General features: G+C 31.9%; 1 protein-coding gene and 1 pseudogene across 4 annotated transcripts; both read right to left on the reverse strand.

Annotated features, from left to right (window-relative positions):
- Positions 1 to 5,338: 5,338 nt before the first annotated feature.
- Positions 5,339 to 12,884, reverse strand: LOC114399503 (BRO1 domain-containing protein BROX homolog). 4 transcript variants are annotated; one of them, XM_028361699.1, is made up of 12 exons: positions 12,720 to 12,884; positions 11,818 to 12,025; positions 11,441 to 11,515; positions 11,306 to 11,364; positions 11,084 to 11,219; positions 10,866 to 10,962; positions 10,722 to 10,788; positions 10,020 to 10,118; positions 9,732 to 9,821; positions 9,003 to 9,157; positions 8,816 to 8,917; positions 5,339 to 5,725 (listed from the first exon to the last, which is right to left on the reverse strand). In XM_028361699.1, the coding sequence occupies exons 2-12, from the start codon at positions 12,005 to 12,007 to the stop codon at positions 5,551 to 5,553; spliced, it is 1,245 nt and encodes a 414-aa protein (XP_028217500.1). In that variant the 5' UTR covers positions 12,008 to 12,025; positions 12,720 to 12,884; the 3' UTR covers positions 5,339 to 5,550. The 4 variants fall into 4 exon arrangements, with proteins under 4 accessions (XP_028217500.1, XP_028217499.1, XP_028217501.1 ...); XM_028361698.1 differs by lacking the exon at positions 12,720 to 12,884 and adding an exon at positions 12,110 to 12,460; XM_028361700.1 differs by lacking the exon at positions 12,720 to 12,884 and adding an exon at positions 12,106 to 12,459.
- Positions 12,885 to 23,253: 10,369 nt separating this feature from the next.
- Positions 23,254 to 24,560, reverse strand: LOC114398779 (annotated as a pseudogene).
- Between the last annotated feature and the right edge of the window lie 577 nt (positions 24,561 to 25,137).

The following is a 25,137-nucleotide window of genomic DNA, read 5'->3' on the forward strand; positions in this document are numbered from 1 at the left end:
TACTTGTGAAAGAAAGCCACGAGGGTGGGCTCATGGCCCACTTTGGGATAGACAAGACCCTTGTCTTAGTCAAAGAAAAGTTTTATTGGCCCCATATGAAGAAATATGTCCATAAGCATTGCACTAGGTGTGTGGCTTGTTTACAAGCCAAGTCTAGGGTAATGCCTCATGGGCTATACACACCCTTACCCATCCTCTCTGCACCTTAGGTAGACATTAGTATGGACTTTGTCCTTGGGCTTCCTAGAACCCAAAGAGTTGTAGACTCTATCTTTGTGGTGGTTGATAGGTTTAGCAAGAAGGCACACTTTATACCATGCCACAAGGTGGATGATGCTTCCCACATCTCAAAACTCTTTTTCAAGGAAGTTGTGAGACTCCATGGTTTGCCTAGGGCCATTGTGTCAGATAGAGATGCTAAGTTACTTAGCCACTTTTGGAAAACCTTATGGTCTGAGCTAGGAACTAAACTTCTTTTCTCTACCACTTGTCATCCACAAACTGATGGGCAAACAGAGGTAGTGAATAGGTCTTTATCCACCCTTTAAGGTTGTCTATGGGTTCAATCCCCTAACACCGTTAGACCTCATTCCCTTCCCACTGGACACTTCTTTTATACATAAAGAAGGGGAATCTAGGTCAGAGTTTGTAAAGAAGTTGCATGAGAGGGTTAAGAACCAAATAGAGAACCAAACAAAGATGTATTCAACTAAAGGCAATAGAGGAAGAAAAGAGCTAGTTCTTAATGACGGTGACTGGGTTTGGCTCCATCTTAGGAAGGATAGATTCCCTACTAAAAGGAAATCCAAGTTTAGCCTTAGAGGGGATGGACCTTTTTAGGTTTTGGAAAGGATCAATAACAATGCCTATAGGTTGGACCTCCCAAAAGAATATGGAGTCAGCACCACTTTTAACATCCTTTTGCAGGTGGAGTTGATATTGAGGAGGAAGAACTAACAGATTTGAGGTCAAATCCTCTTCAAGGGGAAGAGGATGATGCAATCCTCCCTAGGAAGGGACCAGACACTAGAGCCATGAGCAAGAGGCTCCAAGAGGATTGGGCTAAAGCTGTTGAAGAAGGCCCTAGGGTTCCCATGAACCTCAAGGTGGATTTTGAGCCCATAGGCCAAGGTTGGGTCCAATTATCTTTGTACATATTAGACTAGGATGTCATTATATTTGATCCTTGTATTTAGGGCTCCATAATATAGGTAGGGTACCCTAGAAATATAGGATTTTTCAGCTCTTGTATTTTAGGGCACCTAGACTAGTTTTTGTATTAGGGGTAGTTTTGTAATTTCACATGCACTAAGTGAATATTTGTTGTGTGTGTTGGGAAATAAAATTTAATTGAATTGGTAGAAGCCCAATCCAATTAAATTTTAGAGGGGGAGGTGAGCATTTGCTTACTACACCCCATTGTCACATCATATAGTCGCACTTTGTGCATGTCCTTCATGCTTTACAAGCCTCATGACACCTAAACACACTTAGTGGAGAATTTTGGAATTGATCTTGGATTAGTGGGCTGAACCATAACTAAAATTCACTAATCATAATTAGTGAAATTTTGGCTCCACAAATTCAATTTCAAATTCAAGTGAAATTTGAATTGAAATTCAAATTTCCCTCCAATTTCGTGTGACACTTAGGCTATAAATAGAGGTCATGTGTGTGCATTTTTTCAACTTTGATCATTTGAATATTAAACTTCAGATTTCAGAGCTCTTTTAGAGCACAAAATTTCGTGCTCTTCTCTTTCTCTCCCTTCATTCATCTCCTTCTTCCTCCAAGCTCTTATCCATGGCCTCCTATGGTAGTGAACTTTTTCTAAACTTATCTTCTCCTTGAAGTGGCGTCTCCTCTCTCTCTCTTCCTTCTCCATTCCGTTGCCATTCATCTTCCAAGAAGCAAAGGAATTCATTGATGAAAAAGATCCTAGACCTACAAGCTCTAATGGAGCTTACATCAATTCGAATGGGGGACCCGAATTTACACTGTGATTTATCAATTTTTTTAAAAACATAGTTGAGAATTGGGGTCAACGTGGTTTTTCATTTTCTTAATTTTAAAAAAATAATTTTTTAAAATATTTTTTAGAAATATAAATAAAGGAAATTAATAAAATTAGATAAGATTATAAAGTTAGAAGAAATTAGTTAAAAATAATACAACGTAAATTAGTTTTGAAGATCTACATTAGTTTAAAATTGTACATTTGAAGAATGTTTTATTAATTTATGAATGATGTGAAATAAAATACATTGATGGTAAAAGAAATTAATTGCTTGATTAGAGCTTCGGGGACGATGGTGGCACCTATTTTTTGAATGATCAACTAGCCTGCAGATTGAACAATGTTTTAGTTGACCTCTTTCTCTCTCATCCATATTAGTTTGTATTCTTGTAGATTTTGGTCGACCTTTTTTGTTTCTCCTCATGGCTAGATTGACATATAATTGAGGTACTTCATATGGTGGTCAGTAATCATGATGACGCATGCTTGCCAACGGGATTTTGTAAACACTTGACACGTAATCCAATGTGTACACTGGACTAACATATTACAAGTATTCTATATTGATGTACTTACATGCAGCAATGACATGTATAGCTTTTGAGGCTTCCCACAATCACATGTTCTTTGATCCAACTTGACGGTGATTTTCCCCATTCTTTGATCCAACAGGTGACATGGTAACATAACAGTTGAAATTAACAACACTTTGCAATTTACACACGACTCTAAAGAAAAATAAAAGTGTCACCAACAAAATTGACATAAAATGGACAACGCAAATGCTCTTTTTTAGTATGAAAACTATAATGGACGTTTGCTGCATCAAGTACCAGGAAAAAATCACAGTCGAAATTGACAACGCTCTACAATTTGCACACGTCTCTTAAAAAAATTAATGTTTCACCAACAAAACTGACATGAAATTGACAACTCAAAATCTCTTTTTCAGTATGAAAGTTATAATGGAAATTTGCTACATCAGGTAGCATGGACAAATCACACTTGAAATTGACAACACTCTCCAATTTGCACACGTCTCTTAAAAAAATAAATGTTTCACCAACAAAACTGACATAAAATTGACAATTCAAAATCTCTTTTTTAGTATGAAAGTTATAATGGACGTCTGCTGCATTAGGTAGCATGGAAAAATCACACTTGAAATTGACAACTCTACAATTTGCACACGTCTCTTAAAAAAAATAAATGATTCACCAACAAAACTAACATAAAATAGACAAATCATAATCTTTTTTTCAGTATGAAAGTTATAATGGACATCTACTGCATTAGGTAGCATGGAAAAATCAACATTGGATTCCAGAGAAGCCTTTAGCAGGAACACAATTCTAACTTTATCACATTCCAATACACATCAACGAGGCAAAATGTTCATACAACTATAAATAACACCAAACACCCTCGATACAACCACACAATTCCACACAACATACCTTCATAAACCAAATTCAATCTCAATACTATGGTATTATTGGGAGATACAACCAGCCAGATCATTGCTAACTCGAGATTAGCCTTCATTTTTCCAAATGGACCAATCACTCACAACCAAATTGGTGTTTATTTTCAAAGTCCCACTCCCATACCAATGCGAGTTCCTAATGACTGTTCTTTTGAGACACTCAAGAGTATAATACAAAACACCCTTCAGCTAACCAATGATCAGTTAGTGGATGAAATCTACTACCAACGCAAATGTTCTTTTGAGCAATATTTTTTCAATCTCTACAATCAAAAAATTATGATGATGTTTATACAATGTTAATGTGCAATGAGAAATACTCGTGTGTTGGCCCTATAAAATTACTATGTACCATCAATAGAACACCGGATGATATACTTAACGTGCTTCAATCCACTATTACTCCTACTCATGATGCAATGTTGTATTACAATAGAAAGTGAAACATACCATGCCAAGGAAGGTTTTTGGGTTACTCCTTCACTGGAACAAATCCAATAAGATTTAATATTCCTTTGGGATGTAGTATGGACAAACTTAAGGATATAATCAAGCAAGTTGCACCTCTTGGGGTTCCCCCTTATGGAATTCACAAATCACAGGTGGTCAGATGATTGTTCTTTCGACAACCAGACCACGTTAAATATTCAAAAAAATTAATCGAATTTAAAATAATAGAGTTGAAAAAAGACGAAGACGTGTTAAAGGTGTTAGTAGAATCTAACTACTAGAAACGATTCTGTTCAATAAAAATTTTAACTATTTTTAGCAAACCAGTAATCCAAATGGAATAAGACATGTCTCCTGCACAATATCTTTCAGACTATCACTACTTTCATCATATTTGCATTGTAATTGTATTTTTAGTACGTTTCATTATTTTCGTCCATCATCTCAGTCACCGCACTGTTTAATTTTATGTGTATTATATAAGAAAGATGTATCAATTATTTATTTATTCACTATGTTTTTTAATTTGTTTTAATACTACTAACTAATTTTCTCATTTTTTTAATTAACGTACATAACAAAACAAAACTGTTAACGACACATAAATTTAGCTAAAAAATACTTACATTGTAACTAAAAAATTATATCATAATCTTCTCTAATTTTATTAATTTAATTTATTTATATTTCTAAAAAATATTTTAAAAAATTATTTTTTTTAAAACTAAAAAGCACGTTGAGAATTCGGGTTGGGGGGACACAAATTCTCAACATAAAATATCATTTTTTTTATATCACAGTGTAAATTCAGATCCTTCCTAACCCGAATTTACACTATGAATAATAAACATGTATATTTGTGTAAATAATGGGGGGAGTTGTATGTTTTGGTATTTTTTTTTTTTTTTGTTATTGTATGTATGGGAAAAGAAATCGTAATTTTACCGTCTTCATAACTTATTCACGTGGAATGCAAATCTTCCCAGGTTTAATAAGCTCCTCCCTATAATTACCGAGGAAACACAGTTAACAAATTTTTAGTGTTTGGATAATCTATGAGAATCATATCAACCTACAAAATCAAGATAATATTATGAAAATGTAAAAATAATTTTATTATTTTAGCTTTACCATAAAAAGCTAATTGTTTTTTATCACCATGAAATTATTCTAAACATACTGTTCAAGTAGAACCGGAGAACTAATAAAAATAAAATTTGAGAGGATGAGAGAAGAAGCATCTAGAAAATTACCTGTGCAAATTTGGGCTTTCAAATAACCCAATTAAATAAAATTCAAAAAATTAAATAATCTTTCTTATAAATTTTTCTGAACTTTTTCAAAAACCAAGTTTTGCTCCCACTTGGTTTAAAAGTCAAAAGCCATTTGGTTTTGATTAATAAGGCTATATCTTATTGTTGAATATAGAGATAAGTTTGTCATTCACTAAGATTTTGTAACTTAGGGAGTCATATAATCGTTATAATGAATACTAACCCTGATATTCTATGATAATATTAGCATGTATAAAAGAGTGCTGACACTCAAGCATGTATTCAACTACAAAATACAAAAGAAAGAAGACCATTCAAATTTCTCAATCAGTTGGATTCTCATCATGCTCATCACTATCTCTAAGGTGCTCCTTCAATGGCTGCCCAAGAGATTCCCAGTTTTCACTATCCCATGCCGGATCAATTTCAGGCAATTCATAGTCATCTGGACGTAATGATAATTGGAACTCAGGAAGGTCTGGCAATGATTGAAGACCCCTGCATCATTAACAAATTTTCAGTTGTTGCATAATTCATTATTATATGAAGGAAATTAGGAATTTGGTTATAAATCAAATGAGTCAGGAAAAAATGTGTTTTTGGTACTTGTATTTTCGGTCAAATTTGATTTTAGTACTTTTGAATTGATGAATATATTTCTCCAACTTTAAAAAATATTTAAAATTAACCATCTTCCAATTTTGTGTCTGTTATGAATAGATCTGTAATTGTTTGATAAGAGTGACTTAAAACTAAAAAAAGAGAAGATTGTGGAGAAATCTATATTGATTGAATTAGAAATGTACAATAATGAATTAACTTGTAACTCATTGTACCTTTTTATATACATCAATCATAGTTTGGTTACAACAAACTATGACTTAGGCTAAGGAGACACATGTAAAAACTATTAGCCACATGTAACAACAATTGCAGCTAAAGTCTAAAGCCATTTATATAACAATTTTTTACCTTGGCTTGACTTTACTGTTCATCACTTGAAGAATTCTAAGGCAGTGCTTGAATTAAATTCATATGACTCAATAATATTTTTTTTTCAAAAACATTAGTTTGTTTTTTTAACCAATTTAGTATTTTTTATTACAATAAACAATATCGAGATTTTTCTACGAAAAATATGAATTGAAGTTTGAAGAGGGGGGGAGTCCTCAATCCACAACAAATAGAGGAGAATTTTCCAATCAGATTGTTTGGGCTCCTGGGATATGGCGTCCTTGGAGCTTTCTATTTGATTGTATTGAAAGGCCCAATGAATTGAGATTTTCCTATTAGATCAGGTCATTTCCGGACAAGCGGATCATTTATGATGAAGATGATGAACTTCAATGTGTTACATTTTTTTTAGAAAAAAATGAAAAATTACTCGATTTTTATTTCTCCAAAATGATCAATTTTATAAGATTGAATCGACTAAAAAATGAAATTAATCATTTCATATCACTAGGGATAGCCTTTGTAAACACATCTACAAGATTATCACTCGTGCACAACTTCTCCAAGCTCACTTCTTTCTTGGAAATTACTCCCTAACAAAATAAAGTCTCACATCTATGTATGTAGTCCGTTCATGGTATAATTGATTTTTGGCCCAGTGAGTACCACTCTGACTGTCACTATAAATCCTTACACCAACTTCTTTTGCTCCCAACTTTGTGCCCTTTCCCTTCATCCATATTGCCTCTTTTATTGCCTCTAGCACAACAATAAATCCAACCTCTGTAGTGGACAACGATACCACATTGTGCATATTGCATTTCCAGCTCACTATGTTTTCTCCAAATTTGAACATGAATCTAGTAAGTGATCTTCTAGTGTCAAAACATCCTGCATAATCCGAGTCTGTAAACCCTGTGACTTTTCCAGCATTATCCTCATGCTTTTGATACATCAAGCCAACCCCAAATGTCCCTTTCAAGTATCTAAACACCCATTTTACTACCTCCTAGTGTTGTTTTCTGGTTTGCCCATGTGTCTGCTAACCACACTTAAGGCATAAGCTAAATCAGATCGTGTGTATATCATAGCATACATGAGGCTCCCCACAACACTCACATATGGGACATTTTCCATCTTAGCTACCTCTTCATCTGTGTTAGGTGAATCTTTGGCTGAAAGTTTGAAATGTTGTGCTAAAAGAATGAGAACCTCCTTACAATTTTCCATGTTAAACCTCATCAACATCTTTTCAACATATTCCTGCTGAGTAATGAAAGAGTGTTCTAGCAGCCTTATGATCTTGCTAGTTGCTCCCATGTCTTTCCTATCTAGTATCAGACTCAGTTCCAAATTCAGTCTCGATGTCAACTTCGGTTTCCAAGAGAGATCCCATCTGTTGGGGAAATGAGGGGAGTAAACACCGGGGAGATTTACACCAATGAGCCATGAGCAATCACATAAGGGAACTTAACACCACACTTTAACACAAAATCTTAAGGCTCAAGTTTATGGGTATTCTCCTCACTTATATGGTACTCAACTTTTTCACTTCTACTCAATTTGGGACTTCACCTCACACTTGTACTCCAACAAATCCGTCTGTGAATCTTCCTTTTCCTTTGATTTGTTCTTTAATTCCTTCGAATACAGAGTTGATTGTACCTCTTCCAAAGTGATTGAATCCTTGCCATAAATTAGCGTATCTGACAAGTTTTCAAACTAACTTGGTAATGATCGTAGCAAAAGCAATGCTTGGTCCTTTTCATCCATCTTGATTTCAATGTTCTCTAGATCAAGAATGATCTTATTGAAATCATCAATGTAATCTTCAAGAGTTTTTCTAGGCATCATCTTGAAAATGTAGAGTTTATACTTCAAGAATAGACGATTGGCCAAGGACTTGGTCATGTACAGGTTCTCCAATTTTAACCAGATGGTTACTGCACTTTTCTCCTTCTCTGAAAGTGTAGTGGGTAATGTTTCTTCCCTTTCCCGAGCCTCCGCCAAGCTTCAGTGGACCGAGAATGCATGCATCTTTAGTCTCCACAAACTGAAATCATTCTTGCCCGTGAACTTTTCGACATCGAACTTTGCAGATCCTATCGTCCTCATACTTCAAGAGACAAACCCAGAGTCGTTGAGAGCGGAAACTACCAGAAAACGAACAACCTAAGCTACTAATACCAATCTGTTATGAACAGATCTGCAACTATTTGATAAAAGCCACTCAAAACTAAAAGAACTAAAAAATAGAAGTTTGTGTAGAAATCCCTATTTTTTTATTGAATTAAAAATGTACTGCAATGAATTAACTTATAACTCGTTGTACCCTTTTATATACATCAATCATAGTTTGGTTACAACAAACTATGACTTATGCTAATGAAACACCTGTAACAATAATTGTGCCTAAAGTTTAAAACCACTTATCTAATAGTAGCAGTTAAAACTATCAGTAAATAATAAGTTTAAACTTAAGGTGGAATTAAGTTCACGTATTTTTTAAAGTTGAAGGATTAAATTAAAAAATATAAGGACCAAAATCAAGTTTGGCAATAAATATAAGGACTAAAAACACATTTTTTTTTTCCAATGAGTTAATCTGAGTTGTATACAAAGAAAGTTCCTTACTTCTCTTGCTCCCAGAGGTAACCATACATCTGGGACTTCCTTGATGCAACTTCAGGAATTTTCTGGTGTAAAAATTTCATAGCACCCCAGAGTGGAGGAGCCCTTGACAAAGAAATAGAGAATTTGTCTAGATAAAGGAATATCACAAAAGAACCATCTCAGATTAGAGTCAAAGATCAAAACCAACCTTGTCACTGGAGGTGCAAGACAAAAGCTTAAGCAGGCCTTCTTGCTTTCAGCCAGAAGCTCTTCTGCAGCAAGAAAACAAGACACAGAACCAATGTGGATGCTTGGTTCACTACCCTTGTCAAGGATCAGACCATGGTAGTAGTAGGCTGCAGCCTGACAAAATTGTAACTAGGAATAAGGTATGGATCATATATATTATCATTCCTTCCCATGTTTTTTTGTTGTTTTAACCTTTTTTTTCATATCAAAATAATAGATGTTTTAAAATTTTAATGTTTAATTACTTTTTTTTTCAAATATATCTTTATATAATATCCCTACTGGTCGTTTAGACATCAAGCATTAAGATATTAAATAAGGATATTTTAATTCAAATATAATAATATTATATTTTCATTAAATATTTTTTAATCTGTATACATTAACCTTAAATATCTAAATATAACGGAGGTAGTATAAGTTAATTTTGATATGCCGCCATCGTATCAAGTGTCTAACTAATTAGAAATCATTCTAACATAGTAACTTTTTAAACAATTGTTACAAAAGTCAATAATTTTTAATTACATGTCAATTCATGAGGAGATTACAATGTAAAAAATATTTACACTGAATGTATTCCAAGTTCCAACTAAATTCATATATTATTAATTGGATGTGTCAAAGATTTATCTTTTGGTGGGGTGTGAAGTATTTAATCAATGTTGATAGCATTACTATTACTAACCTTGGCTTCAAGGAACTTCCATTTGATAAATCGAATTTGCTTCCTTCCATGCCCTTGGTTGATGTCGCATCCTGACAAGCAGTGATAAGCCTGCTCAAGAAAGTGAAACATTTTTGTTTGAGAAACAACAACCAGCAATAGAACATACAAAACTGGTGTTAAAAAGAAATATTGGACTACGGAAAAAAATCTCTTAAACTAGTTCATGAAGCAAAGCAGATTGCAGTTATAGAGTTAGTGATTTAAAACATTAATGATGAGTAGAGGCTCAAAAGATTGAATAAGAACCTGAGTAAAGTAAATCAGCTGTTCACATGCCAACCTCCTCTTCACAGACAAAGTTGCCTTCTGACTTTCCACCGCAAGACCAAGTTGAATCTCAGTTCCCTAAATTATCATCAAGATGAACTATTATACCCAATCTGAAGGGGACTTGTTTTACAAGCTATATTGGCTACTGGTCAATAGAATCAAAGATGAAGAAATGGGGCTTTGTGCCTGGTTATATCATATCAAAAGAAGAGCAAATAAAATGAAAATCATGTACACAATCCAACAATTAGAACTAACAAAATCTGTAATGTATGATATTTGATATAACTCAGGGATGAACATTCTACAATTACAATGAAGTAGACAAGGAAAGTGTGTGTAAGCTTATGATATAAATTCGTTTTAGCTTATCACATGCTTCTTGGTGAATCTTATCTAAATAAGCTAAAAAGAGTTTTATGAGGGTCATAATCCACATTTATGGGTAATTAAAATAAGCTTATTCAGTTAAGAAGTAGCAAATGAAAATAAGCTAGAAACAACTAAAATAAGTCTTGTACCAAACAAGCTTATTTTGGTCAAACCAACTTATAAGATTCTAGTGACTTGCCAAACACACCCTATGATAAGTTTCTTGGTGAAATTAAGTTGTTTACTTAAATTGTACCCTATAAGAATTAAATACGTAAATTGTTCACTATGAGAATCAACAAGTACCTGGCCTAGTGTTTGAATAGCAATAGCCTCCAATACACCTTCCTGTAAGTCGTGGGGAAAAGTTTTCCTGGATGTTGTTTGAATGTAGTTTATTAAAGGGTGATCAATGCAGGTCCAAAACTAAAAATTTATTGAGAAACATACTTTGTTTCAGCAGGTATCCGAGTAAGAACATCCCTTACACAGAACTCCAGGTATCCTGATGCCTTGAGTAACAAATCAATTGCTTCCCTCTTGCTATCTGACAATACAAACATGCAATGATTAATGATTGTTCGACGTGTGGATGGTTTAATAGGATCTTACTTCATGCTTCACTAGTACAGAATCTAAAGGCTAAAGCTTGTGGATTGGCACAAAACCTGAAGATACAACCCTGAATCCAGACCCTGAGGGATCCTTTGGAATCATCAGTGAGTCAGCGTCAGAGAGTGTCAGCATAGCCATAAGGTGAACTGAAGATAGCACCTCAAACCAGGTATTTGATATACTGCTATCCTGCCAATTGGACTTTACCATGTTAAAAAAACTATAAATTCAATTAAAAAAACAATAATAGAGAATGAGTTTGCTTATGGCCATACTTGTCTCCCATCTTCTAAATTTTTCCACTTGAAATCTATTAGTCCTTCAGGACCATACTCTGTTAATAAATGAAAATCACTCACAAGTCACAACCCATTTGAGAAATGAAGAGAAAATACTCATTCTATAAGAACCTTTCTTTGTAAGTCCAATCAGAACAGACAAATATTCTTTCAAAGCTCGCCGCAATTCAGCTATAGCTGACCCACCTGCACAAAATATTAAAATTTCAGATCAGCATAACATTTTTCACACTTTACTGTTCACTCTATAAGAAATTTGGTGTATCTTTATGAATGTTAGTAGTTGAAGAAGTGGACTTATTGAAAGAGATGCATAATATAAGTTCAAAATTTGGACCACTTATTGTCTTATGTGGTGAAAACGTTCAGGTATATTAATATAACCTGGTGTTCATGCTTCAAATCTTCTATATATTTCAAGAAGCAGGTAAAACAAATGAACAAAATAAATATAACAACACATATCAAGTGAAAAGCAAAAGGCACACCAGTATCCTCTGCAATCAACACTATCTGATTCCTTAGTGAAGTTAATTTATCAGCAAGATCCCTTGGAATTACACCCTTGACCATCCTTTGGAGATCAGATTGAACCGGAATTCTTGTTGATGGAACAAAGACCACCACTTCAGGGAAGCTTGATTTTTTCTTCCTATACACAGAGTAAGTGCACCCCATCCTTTCAAGCAAAGCATCCTACACAAACCAACCATTCATTTTCACAACTTAAGTCCATGACACTGGCAAACAGTGATAATATGAAGACATTGACTCACTCACTAGCATTAATGATGATATGGACTTGATGAGGTAATAATGAATGGGAGAAAGGATGGGACTTCACATGAGCATAGTTGGCACATTTTTTTTACAGTATAAAAGTGATGGAATTCAACTCAAATAAAGTGAGTTGGGAATGAAAAAACCCTCATCTGAACACAGTTTTCATCATGACCATTAAGTGATGTTTGGTTTGTAGATGGAAATGTTGTAGCACGTGTTCCAATGCGAATTCAATGGATGAAAATAAGATCAATGCAAAAGCAAGAGTCCTAATCCGTTGGTAAAATTACTTTTGTCTCAAACATAATTTTGCAATATATTCTCAAAGATATTGTAAATGGTTGGCCAAATAGAAGGTTAATAATAAAAAAAAAGAAATAAAAAAAAAACAGTTGCAGCATCTACATGTGTGGGGCAGAAAAGACAGTTAATACTGGTGGATTCAATTCAAATATGCTTTATTCAAGAATATTAAAATTAAAATACCCAAATCATGGGAGGACAAAAGAAAACACACACACATACAACGATACAAGATGAGGAATGAAGGAAGAAGAGAACAAATTGGTTATTAATAAAAAGAGAGTCAAAGTTTGGAACAACTTACTGGATACAGAGAGGAGAGAAGCAGGGAAGATTCTTGGAGAGGCAGAAGAACATGTTAATATGGTATCTGAGTGAATTGGAAGCTCAAGAACCGAGACACATTTCACATGGCCATGGCGTAGAATTCTCTGCTTCTTTCAAAGAACCACGTTCACTTGTATTTTTTTTTGTTTCAGTAAACGCTTAACTAGTAGGACGTGTACTGGACTTAGATTGCAATTATTATAGTTACATGCATGTATATTTTAGTGTTAACAACATTAGCTATTGATGTTTCCATCAATAATTATACTTGACATTTTATAAAAGTACTATTTATTTTTTCAAAAAGAAAAAACAAAAGTTAAATCTCTATTTAAAAAATCTACTTATAAGCGTGTATGGATTGTCTGCGGCTATGCTGCTTCTCCGGCAGTGATTTTGACCATTAGATTTAAATCTAATGGTTATTAAAAATGTTGAAAAATATTTTCCTATAATTTAATATTTAAATTAAATATATTTTCTTTTTCTCAATCTTTTTTTTTAAGATAAAAATTATTTCTTATCTATTCATTCCTATCTTTTAGAACTTGTATTTTGATTAAGTCTTTAGTCTTTTTATCTGTTGGAGGCATTTAACATTTCGTGGTTATTATTTATTTTTTTTTCTTATGTATAGCTTTTTCTATAGTGTTTTTCTCTTTAAAGATAACTCAGGCGCTTCAACCTAGACTTTTTCTAAATTTTTCTTTGTTATTATATTTATTTTTTGTATTAAGTATTGTTATAAAAATTGTTTGTGTATTGATTATATGTGAAACAAATCCACTGCTATGTTTGTAATTTTGGTTTCCTAATTATCTTTCTAACAATCTTAGAGAGAAGAACTTATCTTTGAATGAGTTTCCAAGCAATGGAACTCACTTATAAGAAGTCTTGTTTTTTTATAAAAAAAAAAAATTTTGTCATTTTTCCATGATGTGTTTATTAATTTAGCTTTTGAACCTAAAGATACCTCTGGGTGGATTCTGGTGCTACTGCACATAAGTGTAACCACACATGATGAAAGATTCATATTTGTGGGTGACAACAAAAGGGTTGTGGTGGAAGCTATAGGAACTTTTAGATTACAATTGAAAATTAGATTTTATTAGGATTTATTTGAGACTTTTGTTGTACTGTCTTTTAGATGAAGTTTGATTTCAATTTCTAGTTTGGACAAATTTGATTTTTCTTGTTCATTTGGAAATAATAAAGCTAGTCTCTACCAAAATTCAAATTGGATTGGTTCCGAGTTCTTTAATTTATCATCTATATGTGTTAGATGTCATTTGTTCCTATAATGAAATACTACAAACAAACCCACGTGGTACAAAACGAAAATTAAATGAGAAGACCACCTTATGGTACAAACGCTTAGGTCATATCTCTAAACAGAGAATTCAGAGACTTGTGTCAGATGAAATTCTTGAACCTTTAGATTTATCAGACTTTGAAGTTTGTGTTGAATGCATAAAGGGAAAACGAACAAACATGAGGAAATTAGATACCAAAAGAGCTAAAAACATCTTGAAATTAGTACATACGAACATTTGTGGTCCTTTTCCAACACCTTAGAACAGGAAACAATATTTTATCTCGTTCATAAATGACTACTCTAGATACATGACCTATATTTGATACATGAGAAGTCTCAATCCCTAGACGTTTTTAAGAGTTTCAAGGCTGAAGTTGAACTTCAACTTGGAAAGAAAATTAAGGTTGCCAAATTTGACAGTGGTGGTGAGTACTATGACAGATATGATGGATCAGGAGAACAACGTCTAGGACCTTTTGCGCTTTTTCTCAAAGAGTGTGAATTGTTCAACAATACACTATGTCAAGTGAACCTAGCATGAATGGTGAAGCAAAACGATGAAACCGAACTCTTAAGCATATGGTGAAAAGTATGGTTAGTCATTCTTCTTTGTAAGAGTCGCTTTGGGAAGAAGCCTTAAAGACCGCAACTTACATCTAATGGGGTGCCAAGGAAAGCGGTTAACAAAACCTCTTATGAACTTTGGACTGACAAAAAACCAAGCATTAAACACTTGCATATTTGGGGTTATCGGACTGAGGTAAGACCTTATAGGCCACATGAAAGAAAGCTAGATTCAAGAACAATTAGATTCTATCGTAACACTCCATTTTTCGTAAAATAAATTTAAAATGATTTTATTTAAAAATAAATAGATTTTTAGAAAAAAAATAATGAGGTTTTTATAATTAAATAAATAAGGAGAAATAATTTTATTAATTAAAATAATGGTTTGAAGAAAAATAAAAAAGGATATTTTATTTATTCATTTGATAGGGTTCATGTTTATAAAATAATAAAATAAAATAAAAATAGAGTAAATAATAGGCTAAGAGTATCATATCTATAAATAGACATATTAGCTCAATTTTTACATTTACGATATCTCTACACCCTATCTTCTTCTCAAATTCGTTTTCTCTCTTCCCTCTCTTCAAATCCTCTTTTTTTTCCACATACAACCAAACCTATCTCATTAAAACTATGATCTCGGATTCATTAACCTTTGGATCATCGTGCAATTCTAATATCAAGTTTGGAACTTATTTCTACGCATCCCCACCATTAGAATTTGTGAAATAATGCTTATGGTGAAAGAAACACCCCCCACACGTACCTCTCATTTTCCCACACACACCCAAATCTTTCCTAGTAAAACTACAATTCCGGACTTATTAACCGTTGGATCATCGTTATATTTGAAAAATAATATCTATGGGTGGATAATTGTTCATCACACAAAGACTATGCAATGAAGGTTATAATCTTTTTCCCTTCTCTCTAATGCTTGGAAACCCTAGCAGAGTAATCAGAGGAAAAGCTTGGGGAATCTTAGGAAACCGCTAGAGATGCTGCTATCACTACTAAACTACACACATGAGCCCGCTTAGAGGTAAGGAATGGATTTATCGCAATTATGGTTAGAATCAGCATATGTAAGGATCCTTAGAGGATCAAATTGGGGTTTATTTTGGAATGTTTATTATATTGAAATTCTTCTTATATGATTATGTGAAATTGTTTGAGGTTTTTTACTCCCCATGTTGTGAGAAGCATTTTCGTATAATTTGTTTGTATTTTGGACAAGATTTACTAGATTAGCGTGATAAATTGTTATATTAGGATCATGAAATTGTGATCGAAATTGTGTGTAATGGATAAATTGAATATGTGTTGATTTGTGAGATACACATAAACATGTGATGGTGAATTGTGATGATGTGATATATTAAAATTATGGACATGAAAATTGGTTGTGAATAAGTGTGTACGCGAGGTGTTAAAAGGAAAGTGTAAGGTTCTAAGTTAGGAACATGAGGTGTTAAATTGTAACGCATTGTGCTAAATGTGTTTGAAAATAAGTGTGAGGTCATGGATATTGTATAATTCATGAGCAGTGTCTGCATGCAAAAGTTGTTTTAAGGGTTGGACCTGAATCAGGAAGGTGAGGCCTTAACGGATTCTTCAGAGTTTAGGCCTTGACGGTAAATACACTCGGTTTGAGTGATCCTTTAAGTCTATGTTGATCCCATATGGTTGGAGCATTCTCACAAAACAGAGTGACCATGACTGGTCACTTTATGATTTTACTTCGTGAGAGTGGTCTGACATACTCATTGTGTGGCATGTCTTGTTATGTACTCCTAAGCGTCCTGGTGTTGTTTTTCACTCACATGGCTCCACATTGCATATAGACTTAAGTATTAGTATGATTGTTGCATAATGCCTGCAAATTCGTTATTATGAAATTGGTGAGTGTTGTTACATCTTGAATCGAGTGTGTGATTCATGTGTAATGTGATCGGCGATTGAAAGATGAGTTTTAAATGATAAAGTGGTGAAATGAGATGGATTATAGTAAGTTGAGCTGTGTGATAAATATTTTTATATTGTATTTGTTTATTCGTATTTTAGTTAGGAATGTGATAGCTCACTCCATGGGTGTTGTTTATATTTGGATCCTGTGATGATCTCAAACTTTGTGTTCGTGAGAGCAGATGGTTAGGTGGATAGCTATGGAAAACTTCATGCTAGAGGACGCTGCAACACAATGCTCTGATAGGATGTGACATTGAAACATGAGTTTTTGTATTATTTGCATAATATTCTGAACTGTTACTTTATATTACTCCATTGCTTAACTTGTTTCCTTAAAAAAAATGGATGACCTTGTTTTGGGCCAGAGATGTTTTCATACTCTTATTTGACAAGTTTTTATTTAATGATTAACGCGAATATGAATCTTTTACCCACATGAGCTCTTTTATGCTTAAAATAAAATCATTTTAAATAATTTTGTATTTTCATGCATGACATTATATAAAAATGTATGTCGGGGTAGAGGGTGTCATAGCTATTTTGTTGGCTATGTCGAACGCTCTTAAAGCTATAAGTTTTACAATCTCACTTTAAGATCCTTTTTTGAAATAGGAAATGCAAGATTTCTTGAGGAAGTTGAGTTTGGGAAGGAAGACAACATAAGGAATGTTGTCTTTGAGGAAGAACCTATTATTGACAGTGCTCAAGTCCTCATACCTATTACTGTTCAAGAAATAATTCCATAGAAAATAATGTTTCAATTATTGTTGATGACATTGTTCAAGAACAAGACAACAATGAGGTTCTCCCTCAAATACCTATACAACAACCTCAAAAAGTGTCATTAAGGAGATCTATTAGAGAGAAGAGAAGTTCAATCCCAGATGATTATATTATCTTTTTCCAAGAACATGAGGATGACATTGGTTTAACGGAGGATGATCTAATCAACTTCTGTCAAGCTATGCATAGTTCTAACTCTTAAAATTGGATTGATACCATGAAGGATGAGATGAAATCTATGCAAGACAATGACGTTTGAAATCTTGTCGAATTGCCTAAAGGTGCGAAACCTATTGATTGCAAATGGATATTTAAAATCAAAAGGGTCCCATTAAGGAGATCTATTAGAGAGAGGAGAAGTTCAATCCTAGATGATTATATTATCTTTCTCCAAGAGCATGAGGATGACGTTGGTTTAACGGAGGATGATCTAATCAACTCTGTCAAGCTATGCATAGTTCTAACTCTCAAAATTGGATCGATACCATGAAGGAGATTAAATCTATGCAAGACAATGACATTTGGAATTTTGTCAAATTGCCTAAAGGTCCAAAACCTATTGATTGCAAATGGATATTTAAAACCAAAAGGGATTCAAAGGGCAATGTTGAGAGATATAAGACTTGTGTAGTCGCTAAAGGTTTTACTCAAAAGGAAGGCATTGAAAATAAAGAAACATTTTCTCCAGTATCATCAAAGGATTCTTTTAGAACAATAATGGCACTGGTAGCTCATTATGATTTAGAGCTACATCAAATGGATATTAAGATTGTGTATCTAAATGGTGACATTGAAGAAACAATTTATATGATGCAACTAGAAAACTATATATCAAGCGACTCAAAGTCTATGATTTATAAACTAAATAAATCTATTTATGGTCTGAAACAGGCTTCCCATCAATGGTATTACAAGTTTCATCAAGTCATCGCCTCGTATGGTAAATGCAATTGATGATTGTGTATATCACAAGTTCAGTAGGAGTAAATACTTATTCTTAGTATTATATGTTGATGATATACTACTTGCTAGCAGCAATACTGGCTTCTTACAAAAGACTAATTCTGACGAAAATTTTTGAAATGAAAGATCTTAGGGTAGTCTCTTTTGTGTTAGGTATTAAGATACTAAGAGATCACTCTCAAGGTATCCTAAGGTTGTCACAAGAAAGTTATATCGATAAGGTCCTAGATAAATTCAGCATGAAAGATAGTAAACTAGGAGATACCCCGATAGCCAAAGGAAACAAATTTAGTCTCAAACAATGCCCCAGTAATTACCTTGAAAGAAAAGAGATGCAAAATATTCCTTATGCGTTAGTAGTAGGAAGTCTAATGAACGCTCAAGTTTGCATTCATCCCGGTATAGCATTTGTAGTAGGAGTTTTAGGTAGATATTTGAGTAATCATGGAATGCAACATTGGAAACCAGCAAAACGTGTGATGAGTTACTTGAAGAGAACAAAATGATACATGCTCACTTATCAAAAGTCTAAAAATTTGGAGATCATTGGATACTCAAACTCTGATTTTGCTAGATGTCAAGACAGCAAATGCTCCACATCTGGATACATATTTATATTGGCTAGAGTAGCTATCTCTTAGAAGTCTGCTAAACAGTCTCTTATAGCTTCTTCGACCATGGTCGCATAGTTCATTGCTTGTTTTGAGGCATCCAACCATGGGATATGGCTGACAAATTTTATCACTAGTTTTTGTGTGGTCAATAGCATTGAAAGACCATTAAGGATTTATTGTGATCATAAGTCAACAGTTCAATACTCCAACAGCAATAGGAGTACAACCAAATCAAAATTTATTGACATCAAGTTTCTAGTTGTTAAGGAAAGAGTTCAAAATAGAAAGATTTCCATAGAACACATAGGTACTGATTCCATGCTAGCTGACCCACTTACTAAAGGTTTGGTACCTAAAATTTTTCATAGGCACACTATTCATATAGGTGTAGTTCCTAATAGTACCTTAGTTTAATGAGAGTCTTATTTGTATTTTATATCCTATGTTTTTCATATATTTGTATTGTTTGGATTTTTTGTAGAAATAACATTGAAGTTTATCATTTCATTTCGAGCTTGTTTTGTTTGCAATATTTATGTTGTGTTTGAATTGATCTCTATAAAGAATAAAGTTTGAACTAGTTGGAAATGAAAATGAATAAGATCACATTACATGTTATTTTTATGTCGCTTATCCATATTTGATCTATGTCATCAAGTATATGTGACATTGGTGATCATTGTAGCTCAATCATGTTGAATAGTGATGAAAATTGCAACGGTTCCGTGTTACTATATGAGATGGATCAAATTGTTTAAAGAGGAGTTTTAAAGAAAATAGCATACAATTGCGCGCCTAAAGACTTTTAATATAAATGTCTAAAGTTAATATGAAACTCAAGTGCGAGATTGTTAAGAATTTTACAATTCCTAATTAATTAATTAATGTGAGTTACTTATTATATTATAATATTTATGTTAGTTATTTACATTTTTTATGAACTCAAAATAAGTGATCTAATTTGGTGAGTCTATTAGACTCATCAAAAAATTGATATGAAATTAATAAGCAGAAACCAGTTTAACCCATTAGAAAATAATAAAAATCCTACTAGGTTTAAACTTGATTTGAACCATTATTATTTCTTAATTTGTTCTTTTTAATTACATTTATTTTTAATTTTAAAAAATAATTCTTCTCAATGAGTATGTATTCTTTTGTTGACAGCTCAACAAATACATCCACTTATATGTGAAAATGAGTATAATTATTAATAGACTTTATGATGTTAATTAGAGGTAAAAAAAATTAATAATAAAGTAATTTTTTATTGTTTATAATAAAAATGAAGAAAATATTATCTTTTAATTTTCCTCCATATAAGATCCGAGATACTTTTTTTTTCGCCATTCATTTAGTTTTATAAGGATAAATTATGACCTCGAATAAAATCTTTTGCATTAGCGTAAAATCTACGTTACAGCAAAAACCTTGAATCTCCAGCAAAATCTTCTTTGTTTTTACTAAAGAGTATGTTGGTATTGAAAAAGCGGATTTGGAAGGATTGTCTACATTTATTTGTTAAATTAAAATTAAAATATCGCCTACAAGATCTTGTTCAATCAACTCTTGTTTATTAGTGTATTTGTTTATGAAGTGAAATGTTACACATGGACATCTAATTAATAGGAACGCAAAATTTATAAGTAATAGAAACAATAAATTATATGTGAATTTGTAACAAAATTTTGACGTAGAATCTTTTTTTATAATAAAAAGTTTAGATTTTTTATGAATAATGAAAAGTTTATATGAGGATCTTAAGAGTTCACCAGAGATAAGATAAACCTCAAGACTCAAATAAAATTTATAAAAGTACTCATAGATTATTCAGTAATAAAATTTTTACATTTATAATACAAATCGAACTCACATCCTAATTAGATATGAATCTATTTATTACCAACTTTAATGTGTAATTCTTATACTATAAATCGGGAAAATATAATTAAAATCTTAATTAAATATTTTATATATGTTGAATCAACTTGTGTTAATAAATAAAAATTTATCTTTTTTCTGATTAAAAAAATCACATGGATTATAAGATGTGTGATTTTTCATAAATATATTGTCAGTATTATCCTTATATGAACTTTCCATTTCCTTGTTTCCACATATTGTAAAATAAAACATTTTACTTACAAGTTATATTCCGGCAGATGAATTATATGGATTATCAATATAAAAAAATAATTTAAATATAATTTTGGTCTTTTTATCTTTTATAATCAGCAATTTTAGTCTTTTTATTTTAAAATAAAAACATTTGGTTTATCTCTTTAAAAAATTTGAGATTTTAGTTACATATTTCAAAATAGAAACATTTGGTCCTCTTAATTTATAAAATTTTCAATTTTAATCAAATTCTCAATTTTATTTATGTTTTATTTCTTTTATTTTGATTAAGTTAATATTGAACCTAACATATTGATTTAAGATATCATCAAAAAATAATTTAATTAATTATAATGTAAAAGATAAAGGAAATAAAACGCATATAAAGTTGAAGATTTGACAAAAATTGCTGTTTTTTTAAAAAATATTGGGGACTAAATTTGTGAATTTTTTAAAATAAGACAAAATGTATCTATTTTGAAATAAGGGAATTAAAATTGAGAACTTTTTTAAACAAAGAAATTAAATATCTTTATTTTAAAAAGAAAGAACTAAAATTATGGATTGAATAAAATAGAGGTACCAAAATTGCATTTAAGCCTATAAAAAATCTGTATTTTCAATTGAAATTTTTAAAACCATCATGATTAAATTCAAAAAATTTATTATATATAATAGATTATAATTGAAATACTTATTTTGTCACAAAATTAGTGTCGTATGTAAAAAAAATGGTCTCAAAATAAGTTTCATGTTAGCTTTTAATGTAATATTATTTATTTTTCTATTAATATCCTTAGTGACACTTTAGCTTTACAATGTAATATTAATAGTCAAATATTAACTAGTGCCCTTAAGGTACTGGTTAAGAAATTAATAGAAAAATAAGTTTTATTAAAATGTGTAAAATTGTGTTGTCTATCGTTTTTTATACATTCTCCTATAATTTTTATAATAAATAATTTTTTCTTTTAATTTTTTAATTAATATCCTAAAGATACTAATTAACAAGATTCATATTAATAATAAGATTATTTTTATAAACTTATAATTCTTTTTTCATTTTTTATTAATTTTTTATATGCATCAAATAATCTAGCACCACATTTAATTTTACATTGTTTTGATGACTAATTAAATTGCATTGTAAAAAAGTTTTACGCTAGAGCAGGGGGAGTAAGATGTATTATTAATTTTTATAACTTTTTGAAGGAAAAAAAAAAACTTATAGACCCATATTGAAATGCCGTACCGAGTCACAATCTATTCTTTAAATACGCAATGACTTTAAAGTAATTTCCACGAGCAACCTTTCTCGGGGGCCGAGATTCGAACAAAAAGTGTTTACTTGGAAGGCTAGACGAGAGAAAATTCATGAACGCCATCGTTGGAACTTGCTCAAAAATAACATATGTCAGAAGGTCAAAATAGAATAATGTTGTATGATAGATCCTTTCAAATTTTAATCATTTTTTTTAATTTTATAATATTACATTACTCTTAATATTAAGTTTTTCACTTTAATAATATATATTATTTTAAGATCATAAATTATTTTTTTAGATTCACAAAAGATTCACCTTCTAATATTTATTTTTAATTCAATTAAAAATAATTAAATATTTTTTTTTAATTTTGAAAAAAATTTAATTAAAAATATATAATTTATTAACAAATAAAGTATTTATTTACCAATATAATTTAAACTTACAATAATACATAAAATTGATAAAAAAAAAAATACAAATATTGACATTGGCAACAAAAATTAAATTTCATCATTGTTGTAACTAAAATGTTCTCAAATATGTTCCACAAAGTATAATTGAAGTTATTGATGAACTCCTCCTGTATGCATATATGTCTTGTTTGTAGGTATGCAACAAAGTCAGGATGGGTACCATGAAATACGTCAATGTTTAAAATCTCTTCATCAATATGATCATAATCAACATTAATGTTATGCAATATAAGTATGCCAAGATCAATATCATTGTATGTATCTCGTTCGTCTTCAACAATCATGTTATGCAATATAATGTATGTCAAGATTATGTTCTTCATGGTACCTATTTGTCAATTACGCGATGGACCACATCCTTTCTTGCTGCTTCTTGACATTTTGCAAATAACTTTTTTTTCTCTTCCTGTGGCATTGGGATGCTCTTCACTAATGTGGCTCAATCAGAATAAATGTCATCTGCAAGATAGTACCCCATATTGTGTGGTTCATTAATTGTAAATAGTACTAGAGGAGCTCGACCTTGCAAAATGTCATTAAACACATTAATATCATTGTTTGAACTTGCAACTTCGAAATATGCATGTAAAATCCACAAGTCTTGTGGCTTGACAGTCTCAAGTATTATTGTGGGTTTCCGATGATTACTTCTACGATATTGTCTTTGCCATGCAACTGGACAATTTTTTCATTCTCAATGCATGTAATCAATAGAACCCACCATACCTAGAAACTCATGTGTCTCTCCAATTTGTAGTAGGCGATTGATGTCGTTGTTGTTAAGCCTTCTTAGATACTCATCTCCAAATGCCTCATTCACACCCTTTACAAAATCTTTTAAGCATTCAACTACAGTGCTTTCACCAATTCTGACATACTCATCCACACTATCGAAAGGGGAACCGTATGCCAATATACGAATTGTTGTAGTGCACTTCTGTAAAAGTGAAAGACCCCTTCTACCAAATGCATCATATCTCATTTGGAAATATGGATAACAATTATTGAGAGTTTCTACAATTCAAAGGAACAACTACTTTCGTAGTCGGAACCTCCGTCAAAATTGACTCTCTGTACATACGCAATTTTTAGAGAAGTAGTCATTCATCAAGCGACTATGTTCGTCTTCATGGTTGCGATTTATGTTTCTTCGTATTCGTCTAGGTTGATTGCTACTCTTTACTTGTTGTTGCAACTAACATAAATATCTCATGATTTCTTCATATGTGTTGTCTTTAAGTGCTTCATCAATAATATGCTGCCAAACTCTATCGAAGTCAGAGTTTCGGGCCATTTTATGACTGAGTGGGAGTAGAAAAAGACACAAGAATTTTGAAGAAGAAAGTATTGCATGAATGAAAAGAAACTAAACAATTAAATAGCATCATCAACAACGGCTAGTTTATGTAACAACTAGTTTTTATAACAACTTAAAATTTATGCATTAACAAATAACTTGTCTAATTAAAAATAAACTTCATCACTCAACTAATTGAAAATGTGTTATAACATAATCACTGATAACTTAACACATAAAAAACAAACTACTAAACTAATAAAAAACTAATTAAAAACAAACTTAGGCAGACAACTAATCAACAATAATTTAAAACATAAACACTAACTACTAAACTTCTTTAAAATATAATTACAAGTGATTTCGTGTTTCTTGCGTTGATCTTCAGTCATGTTAGACATGTCATTTATAAGAATATCGTACAACTTCATGACGTTATCAGACTCCATTATCTCTGTTATTTGTTTTTGGACAACATTTCTTTCCTTCATTTCTTTTTCAATGGCAGACAAGTCCACAACCGGTTTAGAAGAAGATGTTCCTTTTACTTTGAGCCTCCTTTTGGTTGTATTTTGTCCCATTAGGCGAGCCAGTGGTGTAGGAGTGTCATTTTTAGAAACATTAATCGGTGTCTCTGGAGTAGATGACGATGAGTAATTCCAATTTTCATTCAGCTATGTTCTTTTCGAAGGAACTTTTTTGCATTGTTCTAACCATCTAGGTTGATGTCTTAACAACCGCCATGCATGTTTTAAAGCGAAATCCTTTTTTTTTTGTCGTCCTTCCAAATAGCATATGCATTAATCATCACATCGTTCTGCGTGTAACCACTTTTTTTGAAAGTAACAGCTTGCTTGTAACAACCGTTGAACTTTTGAACAACATTGTGAATTTTTTGCCATCAAGATTTCAGTTGATTGTTGGATCTCTCAATTAAATTGTCACGATGTGTGGTGTAATTTTCTACAATCCTTTTCCAAAAAGCCTCTAATTTTTTATCATCACCGACGATTGAATCGAGTGAGA

Source organism: Glycine soja, chromosome 19 (assembly GCF_004193775.1).
Source record: "Glycine soja cultivar W05 chromosome 19, ASM419377v2, whole genome shotgun sequence".
Lineage (NCBI taxonomy): Eukaryota > Viridiplantae > Streptophyta > Magnoliopsida > Fabales > Fabaceae > Glycine > Glycine soja.